The sequence below is a fragment of the Talpa occidentalis genome, unplaced genomic scaffold (genome assembly GCF_014898055.3).
Source record: "Talpa occidentalis isolate TD23 unplaced genomic scaffold, MPIMG_talOcc4v2.1 talOcc4.6, whole genome shotgun sequence".
Lineage (NCBI taxonomy): Eukaryota > Metazoa > Chordata > Mammalia > Eulipotyphla > Talpidae > Talpa > Talpa occidentalis.
Genome location: NW_023604972.1, coordinates 13148463 through 13169536, shown reverse-complemented (window position 1 = coordinate 13169536; position 21074 = coordinate 13148463). Strand labels below are relative to the sequence as shown.

Here is a 21074-nt window from a genome sequence, read left to right as displayed (position 1 = left end):
TCTGTTCCCCACTCTGTCTCTGGTGAATCCTCTCACCCCCCGCTCCCGTACCTTTGGCCTGTACCCCAGCTCTTGTATGCATAAATAAATAAATCTTAAAAAAAAAAAAAAAAGAATAGAAATGAGGCATTTCAACCACCACACTCTCCTGCCTTCTGCTACTACTTTTCCAAAGAAACTTGCCAACTAGGTTAAAAGACATGAGATGACTGAGAAAATCATAATTCTAAAAACCTCATATGGTCAACAAATATCTAAGTGATTATAAACCAAAGGACAACAGCAAAACAGAAAAATAAATATTTAATATAATAATGTAACCATAATTATAATCTTTATACCTTTAGACTGCCTTTATCAAAATTCCATCATTTTCAGATTCTGGCTTAAAAATAACTGAATAATGCATTTCTCTTTACAAGTGAAGTTTCAGCCACTGAACAATATTTTTACTATTTAACTGAAAACATTTATCAACTTAACATACTCTTATGTTTCGCATAAATCTCAGGTTTTCACATCCACTTTTTGTGACACTTTCTGCTGAAGAATCTGTGTGCCCATTTTTCTGATAAAACAGGCTAAAATATATGATTGGAAGAGACTTAAAGAGAGATGAAAGGCACCCAGAGAGCGCCAGTAAACCGGCCAAGGAGGGAGGGAGTCTCCAGGTCTCCAGATAGGCTGCTGAGGCGTCTATAAACCAGAAAATACCACCTGCCTATTTTCTAGCTTAGAGAGGTGCATACCTTTGAAAGCAACAGAATTTAAGTCCAGTGTGGCACTTTCAGAAAATGGCATCAAAGGTTGGACTATAAATCTTTCTTATTCTCAAGTCACTGGACATTTAAGAGCAAAGATATTGATGGGTTCTTTCTTGCCTTTTCTTTTTCCTTGTAACAGATGTATGATTCATGGATTGTCCTTTAGTAGTCTCCATTTTCATCTTATTACTTTTTCTTTGCTTCTGCTTTCTGGCAGCTCTGAAAAACAAGGTGCTAAATTATTTTGTAGAATGAGCACAGTGAATTATGTAATTATGCTGAAGTTTAATTAACTAGCTAACCAAATAAGAAAACAGAAGGGAAAGAATTTGCTGCATTATAAGCATAAATCCTCAGAATCCTAACCATAATAACAAGGAGACAGTCAGAGGCCTGACCAAGCAAACTGTTTGAGAAAAGAAATTTCTTTGAAAGATGGTAACTACAGATTTAGAACAATCTATTTGGGACAAACATGTCCCAGAGGTAAATACCAAGCCAATGAGTTTGGAGAGTTTTTTTGTTGGTGTTTGTTTTTCCTTTTTGGTGTTTTTTTATTATTATTATTATTTTATTTTGGAACATCTGTACTGCTCAACACAGCACTTCAATCTCTGAATCCCTGAAATACATTTTTCCCGATATATCTGGCTGTTAGCAGCGGTAGAAAAATGCACAATGGGAAAAACCAATAGCACTTAAAGAAGCCCATTTTACAAGCCCTACAACTCAGTTTCCTTTCCTCAGCAGATCCATAAGTCCCGACAAAGGCCATACAGGAGGTGCATGCACATTTTGTGATGTCTGTCTTCTACAAAATGAACAAGTTGGAGTTCACCCTTGAAAAGCACTAATCCACACCAGAAAACACAGATCCTTTGCTTGTGCTGCTCTCTGAACTAAGGTAATCCATAGCTGAGAAAGATTACTGGTCTATTCATTCCCTTTCTCCAAGCTAGTAGAATCAGGCCATTTATATCACGAACCAAATAAAAGATGGGCGCTGCCAGCACTGGCAAACTTCCCACGGCTGCCCAGCAACATTAAGTGTGAGATGCCCTTCTCTTGAGCTGCAGTCCTGGGGCAAAGCTGTTTCATGATCATCCCGGGACCAAAACCCAGGAAAGGAATACCACAAACACTATGTAACCCCCACAGTGGACCAAACTCAGGCTGCATTTTTAGTTCATTCAGCAAATACATTACGAGCTGGTGACGCAGAAATGAATAGGCACCATCTCTGAATTGAAGGTACTGGGAAATACAGTGGGATAAGGCAGATATTACCTTTCCCTCTCCTGCACTTCAATTTCTTTTAGGGGAAGAAACTCAGGTTATAAAATCATGGAGTGAGGAGGTAGCAAAACCAGCTTAACTCCAGAACCTGTGCCCTGAATCACCTTGATGCTATATACTCAGTTACATAAAATGCTAAGGCATATAAAAGGCTAGTGTAGTAATAACTAAATCAATACCAGCTATTATTATTAGCTCCACATGACTATTTTTGCTTGCCAACTTTACATTTTTCTATACTTAGATTTTGCACGATGGACCGGGATATCCTGGCAGTTGAACATAAAACAAGACCGTCATCTGAAGTCATCTTTGTGCATGTTACATAAGTCTCCTTTCCCGCTGGACATTTTTTTAAAAGTATATTAATGTCCTGATAAATAATGATTTAGCAAATTCAATGAAGTATAATCTTTTGGTGGCAAAGTCAATGAAGTTAGACATGCCTGTACGCAAAAAAATTACACAGATTTCTTTTGGCTTCTCCACTCACAGGAAAGACTATACTTGAGATGCCAACAGAGGATACAGTAAACAAAAACAAGGAAAATACACACTAGCTTTTGAGTAACAAAACTCACATATAATTATGAGTAAACAAAACTTTCCAGAGATAAAGTCTTTCAACTATGATAAGCTAATTGAGTATAAATCAATTGTTTTATTTTTGTCTTAAAATTGAATTGACCTAGTATATGTCCTCTAAATTGTATGTATTTATGTAACTGATGAAATAAACTTTAACCACAAGAGGGAGCCAGCATCATTCCAGTCACAACCGAAGGAAAATTCTAAGAAAAAACTAATATAGCTATAAAACACCTATCATGTATGCTAAAAAGGCTATTAAAATTATTTACTGTTATAAATTAAAAAACTGCCTTGTCAATTTGATTATAAAATTCTCTAAAAGTACTTCCTGAAAATAACAACAGGAGTTTAGGAGTATTCTCTGGGAAAAAATTATCAGGCATACCACATCCTAAGAAATCTGCTCCTGAATTAAACTTGATAAAATTTAATGCTGAGATAAAATTTAATACTATAGGTTTTCTCTCAGTGGAAATAATATATAGACTGGCTAGGACTATTTAAGAACCAATGAGGAGCCCACCATTATCAAAACTCAAATTCAGTTTCCATGTATCCTAAGTTCATGAAATCAAAGGCTGAGCATGTTATAACTCATATGCACCCAGAATTATAATGTAAATGATGTAACAGTCCCAGACTAATAGTTTATTAGGCTGCATTCCATTCTTGAATTCCAAGGAAAAATAGGTCTATATGATTTTTCAAAACCTCTTTAATTTTAGAACTTGTACCTCACCCTCAATCACTCGATGAAACTGCTTATTAAAACCACATTTAATAAAAAGTAGTAGTAAAGGCAGTTTAAATATAGTAGGCAGAATTTAAATGACTAAACCTTAATGGGAAAAAATAGTAATTTCCACTGAGCAAAAAAATGAAAATAAGCAAATGAAAAAGAATAATACAATCATAAACGGTTACTAAATCATTAGGTAATAGATATTTTCCCATCACAAGTCATATTATACTAGCTCAAAATGTTTATACTGATCTAAATTTTAATGTAATGTGAAATTAGGCTATATGGTTTTCATATCAGCAAAACAAGAGGAATCAATACCTATCATCCCTTTTAGATTTTTTTAAAAAGTGTAACTATTCAGGGCCTCCCTTGGTGGCACAGCAGTTGAGCGCTGGGCTGCGAGGCTGCCCGCAGCCTCTGCAGCGCCGGTTCATTCCCTGGCTGCTGGCGAGAGTCCCACCAAAAAAAAAAAAAAATCTATCATTGCTCTGAGTTATAACCAATACCCAACACTGGTAGGAAAAACCACAATAATCAGAAAAAAAAAGACGAAAATAAATAGAAAATATTTAACTATTAAATGTCTAAGTATTTTTATGTCTTGTAAAATTTAAGTTCTTCGATTCGTCTTTGCATCCTCCCTTCACCATCTGTTGCAAAAAATACTTACCGGTGAAAGCAACAATTAATTTAGTATTTCTGAATCCTCTAACTATTACATACTTTGTGGATTGCTCTGTACAAATCACACAGGAAAAATCTTTTTCTAATAAAAAAAATTCAACTAACTTGTTAATTTTCTTAGAAGTAGAGATGTTAGGACACGAACTACGTTTATGGTCTAATTCACCACAAATAAAGCAGCCATCCTTCGGGCCTTTGCAAGAATGATCTGGAAGAGCACAGTGATTGCAAGTGCTACAGTGGATCCACGCTATAAAATAAAAGACATATTAAAAACATAAACTTTTAGGAAAAGTTCATTTAATATGAGTTTTCGTTTGCTTGACCTTTATGATAGGAAAGTTAAAACGGTGTTTACGCCAACTAGTGTGACGGGTTTGCATAGCTGGTTATAACTGGCTAAAGAGATCAAGGGTCAGAGGTTGGAATCCCATATAAACCAGCTAATACATGACAACAAATTCAGCCCTTCTCCAATGAGCCAAGAGCTGAGAGCCCCAATGGAATGGTGGCTGGCTAAGTGACACAGAGCCCATTCAAATATGCCAAACCAAATGTCTCATTGAAATAGGCATGAAACAGTCAGGTCTCTATATAGGAAAGAACGTACAATTTGGTCATTGTAAAAATTTAAAAGCAAATAAATTAATGCAGATCTCTATATTAATGTTTTTTCTGTTATTACAAAAATGAAATAAAAATGCTATTTATAGAACCTAAATGTTTTCATAGGATCTCAAATACTAACTCTAAATACTTACAAGGTTTTACACACTTGTGGCAAAGAAAGCAATGGCTCCATTTCCTGCCATCCTGCAAAAACAATGTTTAAATTATGTTTAATTTGTCACTGAAAATCAAGTTCCACAATTAAAAATTAAAATGTCTTATTAAAATCTGTGTAAATTATTCATTCCTTATTTCTCACTTTCCTGTGCTTCACAATTAAATACTTTGATTTTAATTTATGCATTTCTCCACTCAACTCAAATGCCTCCTTGATGGGTCCCAATTTCCGTAACTGCAAAACTAGGGATTTATGTCTGAACGTCCACTCCAGTTCAAGCAATCCAATCCACACAAAGAAGAGCGTGATGAAAATTTCAGGAGAATTAATGATTCATAATTTTTATGTGGCTGTCTGGCATAATCCTTAGTAAAATCCATATTTGAAAACTTTATGTAATTTAGAAAGAGATTATAGGTTACTGATTGGGTAATTTCAAAACCGTGAAATAAAACATAACTAGAAAAGTATACATAAAACATAAATGTCCGGTTTAATGGGTACTATAAACGAATGATCCCCAACAGGTCAAGAATTAGAACACATCAGCTCGCCAGCCACTGCCCACAGGCCTCCGCCCAGCATTCCTCCCTCCCAGGTTTTTCGGGCGATCACTTTTGGCTTTTGTTTGTTCTTAACACCTATCATGTATATTTACAGTGTTCACAGTGTTGATTCTCCTATCATGCATATACATCTCTACATATTGGGTTGTCGGAAAAGTCATGACATATTTTTTCTTGTTTTTCAAGCAAAAATGTATTACGACCTTTCCGACAACCCAATAGTCTGATTTTCCTTTTTTGAAGCTTTATGATCTTGATGTAATTTTTTTAAGGAATATAGATAATTTCCAAATGATTTGAAATTAACTATGTGTTATCATAGTTAAAAACAAGTGAAAACTAGGTATTACAAACTTATGAAACATACACCTTGTAACAGTTATAGAAAGACAGTTTTTCCTAGGGCCTCCCTGGTGGTGCAGGCGGTTGAGCACAGCACTGTCAAGCAGTCCACAGCCTCTGCAGCGCAGGTTTGATCCCAGCCAGCCGGAGAGATACCCACATGGAGCAGCAGACCTCTGCTGTCTCACCCACTGCTCCCCTCAGCAGTGTATTTCAGTCAGTCTGCCTGTTCTGTTCCCTGCTCTGTCTCTGGTGAATCCTCTCACCCTCCCGCATATCTGCCTGTTCCCCGGTTCTTGTGTACATGAATAAATAAAAAAAATCTTTAAAAAAATAAAAATGGAAAGACAGTGTTTGCCCTGGAGAAAATCTTGCATATTTGCGAAATTAAACTTCACGTGTTCTCTCCAACCAGACTTAGTTAAAAAGAGCAAATTCAGGGTCTTCCCACCTTCCTGAAAAAGTAACAGGCGCTATGTCACTTGTGGCCCACACTTAAATCTGTGAAAGAGCGAGGAGCACCTACCCACCAGTGCTGTTTTGTGAGATGTTGATGAGTTATTCACCTACAGCTCTTAGGAAAAGACTTAGCCCATAAGAAGTGCACAACAAATGCTTTTCATTATTATTTCACCAGCACAGTGATACTTTCTTCTTGGGCAATGCCTTATTTGAAACATCTTAATTTTGCCCTCAACAAAATTTAGCATCATTTAGTGTCTTAAGTAAGCAGTGCCATAATATCAGATAAAAATGAATTCAAGTAATTGTTAATGATGATGAAGGCAACGAAGTATTTTTAAAAGTTTGACTTTATAATTAGAGATAAAATATTGCACTAAGTTATAATTAATAAAAAAATACATTAGTTCAAATATTATTAACAGATTAACATTAAACAAAAGTAACGAAACTAGTAAAATAAAACTAATATATTTGCATAAAAATTCATTCTAAAGGAACCTATACCTTGGATGTGCAAGAATTACAGTGCTCACAGTGCTGATTCTCTAGAGAAACGTATCTTTGACACAGAGGGCAAAATCTAAGGAGGAAAGAGAAACAGGCACATGGTCTTAGCAAGAGTTACAGTAAACAAAAGTTCACAAGGTATGCATTAGAAAAATGGGGTGTAATCTGAATTCAATTTAATATAGAATTATGGAGGAATTTTAAAATAAGAGAACATTATGAGTCATTATTAAAGCATTTCAATGTGAAGTCTATGGAACTTTCAGTCTCGCAAGTTTTGCGAGGTCTCATTGTAATCCTACCTGTACCCTTCTTCAACCGGAAGGATTATTTTGCTGGGTGGAATGTTCGTGAAAATGCGCACAGGAGACTGTTTCCGGCCTGTCTTTCCATGTTTATAAAGTGCATGATTATCATAATCTACCTAGAAAGTTTTTAAAAATTTAAAAAGAAAAGTTTACTCAAATGATCATTCATTAATGTTCTTTATACAATAAATGAAAAAGCTGGTGCCCAGAAACAAGTTAAACCAAAGTATTCAATAAGAAAGGATTAAACTCAACTTGCAGTTTCAGCAGATTATCTGGAGACCCTCTGCTGTAGATTATCCACAAGAATACCACGGGCTTTGTATGAAGTCAATACAGGTAAACCTCAACTTTCAAATAAGTTATGATGAACTGTTCAGATTTTCAATGAAAATCCACTTAACAAGAGTTTACTTATTAATCAACAGCCTTGGAGAGGCCTCCATGGCAGTGAAATTTCATTCTAAAAAGGTAAAATTTGTTAGGACAAATTCATGTTGCCTAGTATTAAGAGAACAGCTCCAGTCTTTTATCTAATACAACTGACTTTACAATAGAGGCCTTTATGTACTTCAGAATTAGCTTTTGATGTCCAAGAGCCCAACGACGGGAGACGTGCACAGCTTGGGATATTACCTTTCAGTGTGTGAAATTTGCTACACATCAATTTCCTGTTCATGTCTGACTCCGGCCTCTGAGGGGCTCTCCACTACCCACCCTTTAGAGTTCATTTACAGTCTGGCAGAGCATAGGTTTAGGGGCCAGACATTGGCTTACATGGTTATAGAATCTCAAAGTTTACATAATTTTCACCTGCAAAGGGAAATTATTGAGCTGCTGTGAAGGATTAAAGAGCTACTGTATGTCAAATACTGAGCACAGGGGCTGGCTTAGGATAGAGCTAAAAAGAGATGCAAACAGTCATGATTCCAGTTGTGCCCACAATGATGGTTTCAATGGTTCACCAGGCCCCTAACTCAACTCGCAGTTTCAGTAGATTATCTGGAGACCCTCTGCTATAGATTATCCACAAGAATACCATGAGATTTGCAATGAGGTCAATATAGGTAAACGTCAACTTTCAAATAAGTTAAGATGAACTGTTTAGATTTTCAACAAAAATCCACTTAACAAATGACAACAGTACTGGCTTGCAAGCTAGTTATTTACTGAGGGAATCACAAGGTAGGAACTGATGACAATGGGAAGAGAGGTCTATAATGGGCGAGTCCTGAGCTCTCTCTCTGGCCCTGCCAATGTCTACTAGCCTCACAGGAACCAATTTAGGAAGACTGATTAACAAGCTTAACCAGCAGGGAGATAAAACAAGTACGTGATGAGAAGACCCAGCTAAACAAAGACATGGGGTGAAACCCTCCGGGGTTCCAGTTGACTGTCACGGGTGAGCCCAAGGTCGATAATGTGAGTGTGTGAGAACCGGTGCGGACTCACCGCTGGCCCACACAGAGCGTAACATCCAAGCAAAGACAAGACCAGAAATGGTTCATATCTGAAGCCCTGTGTTCTGCTACTCCATTTTAAGAGCCACATGGATAAAACCAGTTCAATTCCACTGAAGTAATGGGAATGAACAGGATTTACAGTGTAGCCTACAAAGGGTGTTTATTCACAACAGAGAAGGCTGAGAGCATCGGAGAGGAATTTTATAACTCAAGGGGTGGCATGCAGTATAGAAATTAGACTTATCCTTTATTGCTTTGGAGAACAAAAGTAGGACCAATGGTTAGATGTTAATAGGGAGCATATTTTATCTCAATATGAGAAAATTTTCTAACGATTAGAGCTATTAAATAAATTGAGTTGCCTTGTAAGGCTGTAGGACTTTGCTCACTGAATGCAGTCAAGTGAGGTTCAATGACTGCTTGTCATGAATTTAGTGAGAGGATTATTACGGTGGCAAGTTTGCCTAGGTTACCTCTAGGTTTCTTTCTAATTTTAAAAATTCTATGAATATATGTTACCTATTAGAGGCTAAGGCACAAAAGTAGATTTTACTTCAAAATCACCTTAAAATAGTACTGTAAGTAGTTTTCTTTTAAAATGATTTAAATTCTCAATTTTTCCTTAACACACTCCTCCACGTACTCAATAAATATACAGCACCTTATTAAATTCAACCAAGCTGCTTTGAACATTTATGAGTGTCATAAGAAAAAAATTCTTCCCAAGAGAATCTTACAAAGATTTTTAAATGTTGGAAAAAAGTATCTTCGAAAAGATTTCTACCAAATGGAATATTCCATGCAAAATGATAGCAGATGGAAGAGAGGAGGGGAAAAAAAGAGAACAATTTCTTTATGGTTACCCAAGGAGTCAGAGAATGTATGTGTCAGGAAGGTGGTTGATTGCTTGATTTTGCATAACCTAATTGAGATTATTATTATTTTTAAATGCGGGTTTGTTGTGCTAATTAACTATAAACATATGGTATGTAAAATGCATGCTGCTAGGGTAAATTAATGTATCTCTAACATACATCCATATTTCATAGCTTCCTCCACACAAATAAACCTCCTATGGAAGTGCTGTAAAGCAAACACAATTTTGCAAATTGCGTATCGTTGGTGGTAGAGCTGATACACCATTTTCCCATCATTATCTCTGACATTTCACTCACAATGATGATGAGAGGCATTTTCAAATAGAAAATTTCTCCCATGGAACTGATTAATGTGATGAAGTACTGTATAGAAATGAGGGAAAGCTCAAAATCTCTGCAATCCCTAACTTTTAATTTTATCTACACAAATTTCTTCTGTGCCACGAGATTGAAACTAGTTATATGGAAACCAAGACATTCAAGTCATCAAACACTTATTTTGTACCTACTACGTTTCAGGCATCATGCTGGGAAACAAAGATTAAATAAGACAGAGTACATCTATTTTTATAACAGGACTGTGTTCTGTTTAATTTCAGTTTATTCAAAAGAAACCAAGTAAACTCTTTGGCTCCATTAACCAACCTATACCACAGCGATAAGATCTTATAGTTATATTCCCCATATCTCAAGTAACCTCTTATTTAAAATTTATATATATAAATTATACACATGTGTGTGCGTGTGTGTGCGTGTGTGTGTGAGATTCCTCCAAGTCTGTTAGATATTTTATGTTTATTACATGTCAGGAATCAAGAATTTCAGTTGCCATCTTATAATTAGTAATAATGTCTCAGGAATTTCTGTTAAAATATCTTCATTTCTGAACTTGAAACAAGCCTCAAAAAATTCTACACAGGATGATTTTTTTAAAAGATAACTTTAAAAAAAAGCAAAGAGTTTCACTTTTAACAACCCAGACAAATGTCCTAGATTAGGTGAAAACAAGAGATCACAGCATGTTTAAAGTGGAAGGGAAGTAAGATGACCCAGCTCAGACAAGGTAAATACAGGACCTAAATGCAGCCACAGGCTGTCCCTTCCTCCCCCACCAACCCCCAGGGGCAGACATCACTAATCAATCATGCTACTGTGCCACTGAGCCCGGTATTCTCAACAAATTCTTCAGAAAGTCACTACCAATTTATCAGGCTTAGCACTAAAAGTAAAACTTACCTGCCATCCCTTTTCTGTTTCAATCATTTTATTTTATAGGCAAGGAAACAGAGACTGGGAAAGATAAAGTGACTTCCCCCACGATTAAATAGCTTCTAAAAGGCAGTTCTAGGACTCAAACTTCTGACTCTAAATCAGAATTTCCTTTCATTATCACATCCTTCCTTTCTAATCTGCCCTTAATAAGACTCTTGGTTTGCTAGGTCTTTGATGACTATTTTATTCTGTACTCATGAAATGCTTTATATCACTGAAGAGACTACATAATTTATACTTCATGAAGATTTGCAGCATTTCCGCCTTGCTCTTACCTGAAAAAGTATTTTTAAAAAGAGAGAGATTTAGTGATTTTGGGTCTTTTACCGCATTGTAGCTTGGGGGCTTACAGAATCATCTTAGGCTATGTCAGCAAGAAGGCCTAATCAAGATCTGTAGGGAAAGAGCTGTGACGGAGAGGAGACTTTCAAATGTCTTTATCCAATGTGTCACTTGATGAAGATAACTAACATAAAAGGAAAAAAATTACCACAAAGTGAGGTTAGAGTAACAAAAGAAAGAAACCAAAAGGTTTAAGAAGGATAACAATAAATCCATAGTAATTTAAAAAAAAAAATTAGAAAATCCATCAGGGGGGAGGTGTGACAAATTTGGTTTATAAATCCATTGCCTCCTCACCATTTCAAACCCTCACCCACAGTGAAAAACGCACCCCAGATTGTGGATGAACACTTTTCTGAGGGTGCCTGTGCTTTACAATTTTAATGTCTCAGATTCTGTGCCCAAAAAGGACCTGCAGAAGACTTTTACCTCCACCCTGAGATGACACAATGACAGGAGTGATAGTATCACAATGTCAATACAATAGCTTTTATTCTACATTTCTGTGTCCCATGGGTCACACTAAGCCTTTTAATGTATTATCACACATAATTCTTTTATTGAGTGGAAGTCCAAACACAATACAATTTCCACTGATGATCAGGGTTAAACCCTGTATTGATTTTCTTTCTTTTATAACCACCTTCACTGATTTCTCTCATCCCTCAATGCCCCATCTCTGTCAACCACCAATTTGTTCTTGTATTTACGAGCTTTTTTTTTTTTAGACTTCACATATAAGTGGTAGTATATAGTATTTTTCTTTCTCTGATTTTATTTAACATAATACCCTCATGGTCTATTCACATTGCCACAATAGCAATATTTCATTCTTTTTTATGGTGGAATAATATTCCATTGCATAGCATATACCAAAATTTCTTTTTTTTTTTAAATTGAGGTTACATTAGTTTACAGCATTGTATGTGATTCAGAGGCATAGGATCACACCTCTTCAGATGCATGTCACCTCACCACACCTACCACCACAGCTCCCATAATTCTTCATAGTAGTCCATTGTGCTGCCTCCCTACTTTTCCTTCCCCCCTGGTAGCCTCAATTCAGATGTCTAGTTTTATTGGTTCAGTTTTGTCTGACTCTTTGTTTCTTTATAGTCCAATATTAGAGAAACAATCCAGTATCTGCATTTCTTCTTCTGACTTATTTCAATTAATGTAGTCCTTTCCAGCCTTCAGTTCTATCCATGTTTCACAGCTGTGTAGTACTCCATTTTGGCGTGTGAATATATATACACACACACACCCTATCTTTCTAATGTACTCATTTTGTACTTGAACACTTAGGCTATTTCATAACTTGGTTATTGTAAATAGTGTTGTAATGAACATAGCAGTGCATATATTCCTTTGAATTAGTGTTTTTTACATTCTTCAGGTGAAATCACTAGGTGATATGGTAGATCTATTTTTAATATTCTGAGAAACCATACTGTTTTCTATAGGGGCAGGACCAGTCTACATTCCCACCAGTTATAAGAGGGTTTCTCTTTCTCCACATCCTCACCAACATTTGTTACTGTTCTTTCAGATATCAGCCATTCTCACAGTATAAGGTAGTATCTCATGGTTTTGATTTGCACTTCCCTAATTGGTAAATGATGATGAGCATTTTTCCATGTGCCTATTTCACGTATGTCTTCTTTGGAGAAGTTGCTAGTTCTTCAGCCTATTTTGTAATTGGGTTATCTGCTTCTTTTTCATTAAGTTGTGTGAGTTCTTTAAAGATCTTGGCTATCAGCCCCTTGTCAGATGTATGACATGCAAATATTTTCTCCCATTCAGTAGGGTGTCTTTTTGTTTTAATGATCATTTCTTTTGCTGTAAAGAAGTTTTTTAGTCTGATGTAGTCCCATTTGTTTATATTCCCTTTAGTTTTTCTTGTCTTTGGCGATGAATCCACAAAGACATCACTGAAGCCAATGTTGTACTTTGCCAGTTTTCTTCAATGTCTTTTATAGTTTTGGGTCTTACATTCAAGTCTTTTATCTATTTGGAAATTGTATTTATATGAGGTGTGTGGTGTGATCTAGTTTCACTCTTTTTCATGTTTCTAATTTTCCTAACTCTGCTTGTTGAAGAGACTCAACACTTGTACTCTTGGTTACCTTGTCATAGTTGAACTGTCCATAGATGTGTGGGTTTATTTCTGGGTACTCAATTGTATTCCATTGGTCTGTGTGGTTTTTGTTCCAGCACAATACTGTTTTGACTACTATAGTTTTGTAGTATAGTCTGAAGTCTGGGAATGTGATACCACTCATCTTCTTTTTTGCCAGGGTTGCTTTGGCTATTCAGGAATGTCGTTGCAATCAAATACATACATATTTTTGAGTTAGAGTTTTTGTTGTCTTTAGGTTTGAATAGCTAGAAATGGAATTGCTGGATAACAGACAAGTTCAATTTTAATTGAAGAACTTTCAAACTGTTTTCTATAGTGGCTGCATCAATTTACATTCCCAGCAGTGTCCAATGGTTCCCTATTCCTCACATCCTCACCCACCCTTATTTCTTGTCTTTTCGATAACTGTTGTTTTGATTTGTATTTCCCAGATAAAGATATTGAGCATCCGAAGTAGATATATAATTACTAGGCACATTTAACAGCTAAGATGAGCTTCACATAAACTCTTAGGCCTAGCTAGTAAGTGGCAGAACCAGAATTAAAACTCAGTTCCTTTTTGACTCCTGAATTCATGCTCTTTCTCATTCAACTTGTACAGGGCACCTGCTATGTGCCAAGCATTATACTAGATGATTACTCACTGTCAAAGGCAACAGGTACTCCTGGAAAGCAGAATTGATTTACTTAGTTAACATCTTTAGGATATGTCAGCTATCTGCGTATTACAAATGTTATTACTGGAAACATCCCTCAAACAAGAAACAGAAAACTGGCTGCTCTAAACAGGAAAGTAAACCAGCTTTGAGAAGATTTACAATGTGGATTCTGCCGAAAGTAGAGCTCAAGAAGTCAGGGTTAAAATGGTACGTGCTACACATTCTTGAAAAGAATCTCTTGATATGGTTCAAAAGCCATGAATATGTCCACAAAACTTGGTAATAAAAGTTTTTAAAATTCTCTTGTAGCGGGCCTCCCCGGTGGCGCAGCGGTTGAGCGCTGGGTTGCGAAGCTGCCTGCGGCCTCTGCAGCACCGGTTCGATCCCCGGCTGCTCCCCGGCCACTGGAGGAGGGTCCCACATGGCGCGCAGACCTCTCCTGCCGCCCGCTGCTCCCCTCAGCAGTGTACTTCGGTCCTTCTGCCTGCTCTGCTCCCCGCTCTGGCTCTGGTGAATTCTCCCACCCTCCCGTGCTTCTGACTGTACCCAGTGCATGTATAAACAAAACAAACAAACAAATAAATAAATAAAAGCATGCCTCTATTAAAAAAAAAAATTAAAAAAAAAAAATTATCTTGTAGCTTTGACATTTCATTTTAAGGAAGTTATGGAAAAATTATGAGTAAAATGGTAGTGTTTATGTTAGTGTTATTTAAGAAGTACCTAAAAGGTGAATGCAACCTGTAAGTTTAAAAAGGAAAGAATGACGACAAATGATGACAGAAACTGCTTATGAATTTAAAGTTAGTAAAAGCATAAAAATTATGTAACTGCAGTGAAAAATGCACACTTATATAAGACACAGTGAAGAAAGCAGAATTCAAATCCATCTGCTATGATTACAAATATGTAGAAGTGTTTTTTAAGAGGCTGAAAGTGAATACTTTAAAATTATATTTGCTATTTGGAGTAGAGTCACAGTAGTGTCTGTCCCTTCATTTTTGGTAGCATTGTTGCTTCCAGAATTTCTAAATGATTTTTGTGATAGCATATGCCTTCAAGATTGGAAAGAACCAGAAGCAAGGTCTAGCTCTGACAATGAGGGAACTCTCCCCTAGTTGTAGGGCTGCAAAGCCTTCATCTGAGGCTAGTCAAGTGATAGGAAAACTCAAGCAGAAAACTGTCTTTGCAAAACAGGATGCAGTGCCCATTTGGTGACCACACCCACTGATGGCAACAACAGGGCGTGTTCCAGAAACCAAAGACATGAAAACTGGAAAGTAAACATTGAAGTAGAACGAGCCCAGGGCAGGTGGTTGGCCACAGCCACTGGCTCGATGCTTATCTTAGGCAGGTTCCCGCTTGGCAGAAGGGCAGACCTCAGTGTGCCTGCTTCTCTGACACCCGTGACCCTGAGCACTCCTCTACTGAGAGCTCCTGGCCTCCTGAGTGACGCTGTGAAGTGCATGTGGCATTCGACCCACTGGAGAGTGATCTACTTCACAGAAAACCTCTGAACAGAGAAAACCGATGCTCGTCACGATGACCTGGGTGCGGTGAAGGCTTTCAGGATGATGAAAGATGAGGTCCTGCTCTCAAACTGAGTGGCACCTCAGAATCACCTGGGAAGCTTGGTAAAATATTTCTTCTTAAGGCTTTACTCCTGATTTTGATTTAGTAGGTTTATTTCAGTACCCAAAACCCTATTTTTTTAACAAGTACCTGAGGGACTGGAGACATTTAGGAACCCATGAACTGAGCTACGCATGTAGTATAATTTTAGTGTTTAATACAGCATAGAGTATTTTTTCCTTTACTAAAATCAATGAACAGTTTTAACAGAACATTTATTTAAGCAGAATATCTATTCCCCAACAATGCCAGAAAAAAGAATATTTACTCTACCTGGTAATCCAACATGCAGAAGCTTGGAAAAAACTGACAAATTCGGGATTCAAAAAAATAGGGGAAAATCCAGAAAATGGGTAGTTCTTTGGTGTTATCATCTAACGGATCACAAAAAGAGAGAGAGAGAAAAAAAATAAGAAACTGACAGCAAAGAAAAATAAAACAGATAATGTAATTCAAAATCTTCTGGTATCAGGAGTAACTGCAATTGTTCAACACATTGAAATAATATGTAAGGAGAAAATGTTTGCCAAAGTGCCACATACAACTTGACCTTCTCCTCAAATCAGTGCAAGCCTTCCATCATGCCTAAACACACTGCTGCAAAGCGTATGTATAAGTAATTCTTACGTGCATACCACTTTAGTCTAGGTAAAGGCAAAGATATTACGCCCAACAAGTGGGAAATGAAAAAGAAGCACCACTTTGAAACCCAAAGGTACGTCACAATGTGACAGAGGACAGAGGTCTGAGGTCTGAGTCCTAGCTTTGGCATCACTCATCTCCACTTCAGGGATGAATCAATTTAAATCATGGAAGATTCTGAAGAACAAGCTTAGTAAAATTAACTTTTAAGAGAAGCAGTCAACACAGCTATTATTTAAGGCCAACCACAAAGCTAGGCATTTTCTGTATATTATGTCATAATAACCCCTTCAGTTACAATAATAAACCCATTTTATAGATGGGGAAACTAAAACCACAGACTTAAGTAGTTTGTTCAAAGTCATGCAGCTGGTAAGTTGCAGAACTGGAAAATGATACACAAAGCTCTTTAGTGTTTCCCCTTAACACTGATTTTATCCACTCTGATAAGCAAACCTAATAACCAAAAAACAAGTGAAATATTTAACACCATCAGTCATGTTTTAAATTTCATTTGCAAACTGTCCCCAAAACACACTACTTGCGTGGCACAATTAATGGAGAGGCCAATAATTTATCACCTTAAATGTTGGAAACTAAGAAATGACTATACTGACTAATTAGATGCTTATATACAAAATACATGGAAGTCCTAAGGCACTTTACACTGAGTAATAACCCCCAGGCACTAGGCCCCTCTTATATTGATGTCTGTGTGTCACCAATAACTACTGTTAGGCTACTAGATGTCCCAATTTCCCTCCTAAATCTTAGCAGTTTAGGGTTCTGGGCCAGACATTGGTGTCCTCTGAGAGATTTGGACAAGACTTTAGGAACAGGGAATGTATGAGCTATGAGGACAAAGGTACATGTTTGTTTTGTTCGCTGCTCTACTGCCAGCACCTAACAGCATTTGGTACACAGTGGCTACTCTGTAAATACTTATTGAATAAATGACAATGGTTCACTGATTCTTTACAATGTCCCCTTATGCCCATCTAAAACAAATATTTATCTACTAGTCATTTTAAAAACATAAGATTAGGATGATAAAGAGTCTCACGATAATGAAATTTGCCACATCATCAAATAAGCTCATTTTTAAAAAAAGACAAGAACCCAAGACATGTCTGTTTTATCAGCACTCTGATTCACGGAGCTCTGCTAACATTTGACAGGAAGTAGATACATAGATACATGTTTATTCTGCAGTAAGTAATAGATTACACACCTTGGCTTTGACCTTCTTTCCACATAGCAATTAACTTCTTGAATGTAACAGCCAGAGGTTCAACCAAGCCACCAAAAGGAGGATCTGTCACCATAATAACGCCTTCACCTTTATCTTCCTGTAAAAAGGTTCTGCATACTTCAAGGGCAGCCTGGAACAAATAAAAGTTCATTTCTAAATTAACACAAGCAGAAGGCACTTCATCCTATTTGGGAGAGAATGCGTTAGGCTCAATCTCACTCGTGGTACTGAAACTTCACCCATCCTGCAACCTCTATCCCCGGGTGACAACCTAAAGCCATTCTCATTCAGCTCCCTAAGATTTTATCTTTGGGTTCCTTGATAAGTAGGTTTTAAAATTGCAAATTCAAACGCCATCACTATCAGAGGACTACACATTTCAAATGGTTAAATTAAAAAACTAAATTTAGTAACCTAAAAGAGAGAAACTCATTACCCATGAACACTAAAACGCTAAACTCAATTCAACAAACAGAAGCTGAGTCTGTGCTAAACCCCGGAGACACAAAGACAAAGAAGACATATTTTTTCCTGTCTGGTTTGCCCACTGCCCACGAGTCCAGTTTAACAAGAGCTACAAGTTACCAGTAAAACGTGCACATGTTTTTTGTGTACTGGGTAAATGACAGACATATTTGAACAGGGACACTAAGCAAATAAATGAAAATTCACAGGTACCAAAGCTTATCCAGGGCATGAAACCACGCTATTAACACATTTTCCCAACAAACAGATTGAAGTGTTTTTAATAATTGCAAAGTTAATATTAACCACTGTCTAGGGTATTTATCATTTTTGCTTTGGGAGAAGTTATAAGAGACACCTGTAATATAAACTCTAGTCTACTGACTTTGTAAAGTTTTTTTTTTTTTTTTTTTTTTTTTTTTTTTTAAAGATTAATTTTTTTTATTTATTTATACATGCACTGGGTATAGTCAGAAGCGCAGGAGGGTGAGAGAATTCACCAGAGCCAGAGCGGGGAGCAGAGCAGGCAGAAGGACCGAAGTACACTGCTGAGGGGAGCAGCGGGCAGCAGGAGAGGTCTGCGCGCCACGTGGGACCCTCCTCCAGTGGCCGGGGAGCAGCCGGGGATCGAACTGGCGCTGCAGAGGCTGTGGGCAGCTTCGCAACCCAGCGCTCAACTGCTGCACCACCAGGGAGGCCCCTTTGTAAAGTTTTTAAGGCCTATATTTCACCTGTAAAAACAAGTCAACACAGATTTTAAAGCTTAATGGCATTTTAAACTTTAATAAATCTATGTTCACCTTGTAATAAAATACATACTTTTCTACTACTAATTTTGATAACCCAACTGATGAGAGGAAAAACTACAACATCCTAATTCCTTTTTCCTAGAAAAGTCTTTATTAACTTCCTACTGGCAGTCCAACAGCAAAGGATGGTGTGTCAAGAAGGTTAATCACTTTTCAAGAACTGCTTGGCACTGCCTTGACCTGCCACCCCAACAAGGACTTCAAGTACAGAAGATGTTATTGAAAAACTTTCAAATTCCTTAGAGTTAAAAGTATAAAAAAGAAAATTAACAAACAATACCTAAACCCTTAACTGAGTTTCAAAACAAACAAAACATCAAAGATCATCTCTCCAGTAAGAATCAACAGCACTGGGCCTCCCAGGTGGTATAGGGCTTAATTAAGTCTCAGTACTATCAAGCTATCACCATCTACTGCAGCCTGAGTTCAATCCCCGGCCAGGGAGATGACCCACATGGCATAGCAGACCTCTCCTATCTTGCCCACTGTTCCCTCTCAGCAGTATATTTCAGTAGATCATCCTGTTCTGCTCCCCACCCTATCTCTGGTGAATCTTCTTACCCCCACACCCACCCCACACTTCTGGCCTACACCCCAGTTCTTGTATTCATAAATAAATAAAATCAATCTTTAATGAAAAAAAAAAAAAGAAAAGAAAGAAAGACTCAATGGCATCATGTCCTGCCCTGAGCTGCAGAGGGCCCACATGTTGACTGGCTACCTCTGGCACAGATGCTGGCTTATGCCATCCACATGGATCGTGACCTGAAAAAGTGCTGGCATTAAAAATAGCTTATCCTCTACACAAATTTTAACCCTTTTACCATTTAGGCACATGACATTTTTTGCTACCCTGAAAGGCTATATTGTTTGCTATGAGAAAACTCTGTGGGAGGAATTCCTGCTTTTTAATTCAGGCTACTATGCAGTCTTTCTATGCAGTGGCTGAGGCTTCTACTCCCAGAATACCCTGCACACCTTCATGGGGACTGAGCAAATATATCAGCACTTAGTGATTGATCCATACACGGTAAATAATCCTTGACTTAGGATGCAGGTAGAAAAGGGACAGACAGTAGAACCATTAAAGCAATAGTTTTCTATAGATCAAGCACTACAGTTGCAACACTACTTAGAGGCTGCTCCCAAAATATAGAAAAAGGAAAACCTGAGCTGGACAACTGTATTCTTCTGGGAAAGATAAAGTAGAACTCAGTCTTGGGCTTCCCCGGTGGTGCAGCGGTTGAGCGCTGGGTTGCAAAGCTGCCCGCAGCCTCTATAGCGCCAGTTCGATCCCCGGCTGCTCCCTGGCCACTAGAGGAGGGTCCCGCATGGCGCGCAGTCCTCTCCTGCCGCCCGCTGCTCCCCTCAGCAGTGTACTTCGGTCCTTCTGCCTGCTCTGCTCCCAGCTCTGGCTCTGGTGAATTCTCTCACCCCCCCGCCCCCCGCGCTTCTGACTGTACCCAGTGCTTGTACAAATAAATAAATCTTAAAAAAAAAAAAAAAAAAAGTAGAACTCAGTCTTGGTGGCTTATTCAACCTTTTTCCTAAAAACTTCTAAGGTTATGCTATAAACTTTCAATAGTAAGTTATACAGAGTTCCATGAAAAATGCTAATTACATTACTTTCATGAAATAGATGAAATTGCTAGGCAACTGGTAGATGACAGTTAAATGTGATTTTGTTTTTGTTGTTATTGACCAAAATAAAAAGCAAAATCATATTATAAATACACAAACCAATCAAGTCCCAGCCCGCCATGGTGCAGCTTCATGAATCCGTTGCTTCCTCATCTAGGGTGTCACCAGCCCTAACTGCACTCAAGGTCCCATGGTTTCCAGAAGTTGCACTGGACATGTCCACGTAAATCCCACCAGACCCACAAACATTTCCAAACTTCACTTCCAAGCCTCCCCACTGTCTGTTTAGAAGAATGAAATAAAAATTCAGGCCATACTGCCAAGTCATCTCTGACTTCTCCCCTAGTCTACTTATTACCTCGTCTTGTTTCCACCTGTGAAATGCCTGAAAAGTCCACTTCCTTCCTCTCTTTTTCTGCCACTGTCCTAGCTGACAAGTCCCTCATCATCTATTATTCAGGGATTTTTCACTGAAGTGATGGTTTTTTTAGGGTGAGCTTTCCTACACTCATCTAATCAGCTCTCAGATCCTACTGATTACCAACCACATGTGCCCTTTGGGAAACAGAGAAACATGTCTGATTCTGACTGCTATTTATTTCACTACTAGGTTTTCATGGCTATCAGGGCTGAAAAATATATACCACCATGCTGATTTGGTTCTGGTGGAAGGAAAGCATCATTGACTATACTTACTAAATCAGGAGTCTCCTTTTTAATCCCAACCAACAATTCTGAATTTGTCATTCTGTCATTAGCTAATATCTTTAAAGCACAGTATATACTTAAGCATGGCTCACCATTTTTTAAAAAAATAGATCTAT

The 21074-nt window shown here is 37.6% G+C and overlaps 1 protein-coding gene across 1 annotated transcript in view; it reads right to left on the bottom strand.

Annotated features, from left to right (window-relative positions):
- Positions 1–327: 327 nt before the first annotated feature.
- ZCCHC4 (zinc finger CCHC-type containing 4) overlaps positions 328–21074 on the bottom strand; it is a 44482-nt gene continuing 23735 nt past the window's right edge. Inside the window, exons 7-13 of the mRNA XM_037529496.2 lie at positions 17315–17465; positions 15715–15815; positions 7050–7171; positions 6745–6820; positions 4842–4893; positions 4186–4330; positions 328–983 (exon numbers count right to left, since the gene is read on the bottom strand). Coding sequence (XP_037385393.1) covers positions 848–983; positions 4186–4330; positions 4842–4893; positions 6745–6820; positions 7050–7171; positions 15715–15815; positions 17315–17465 — 783 coding nt within the window. The 3' untranslated portion in view covers positions 328–847. The remainder of the gene's footprint in view (positions 984–4185; positions 4331–4841; positions 4894–6744; positions 6821–7049; positions 7172–15714; positions 15816–17314; positions 17466–21074) is intronic.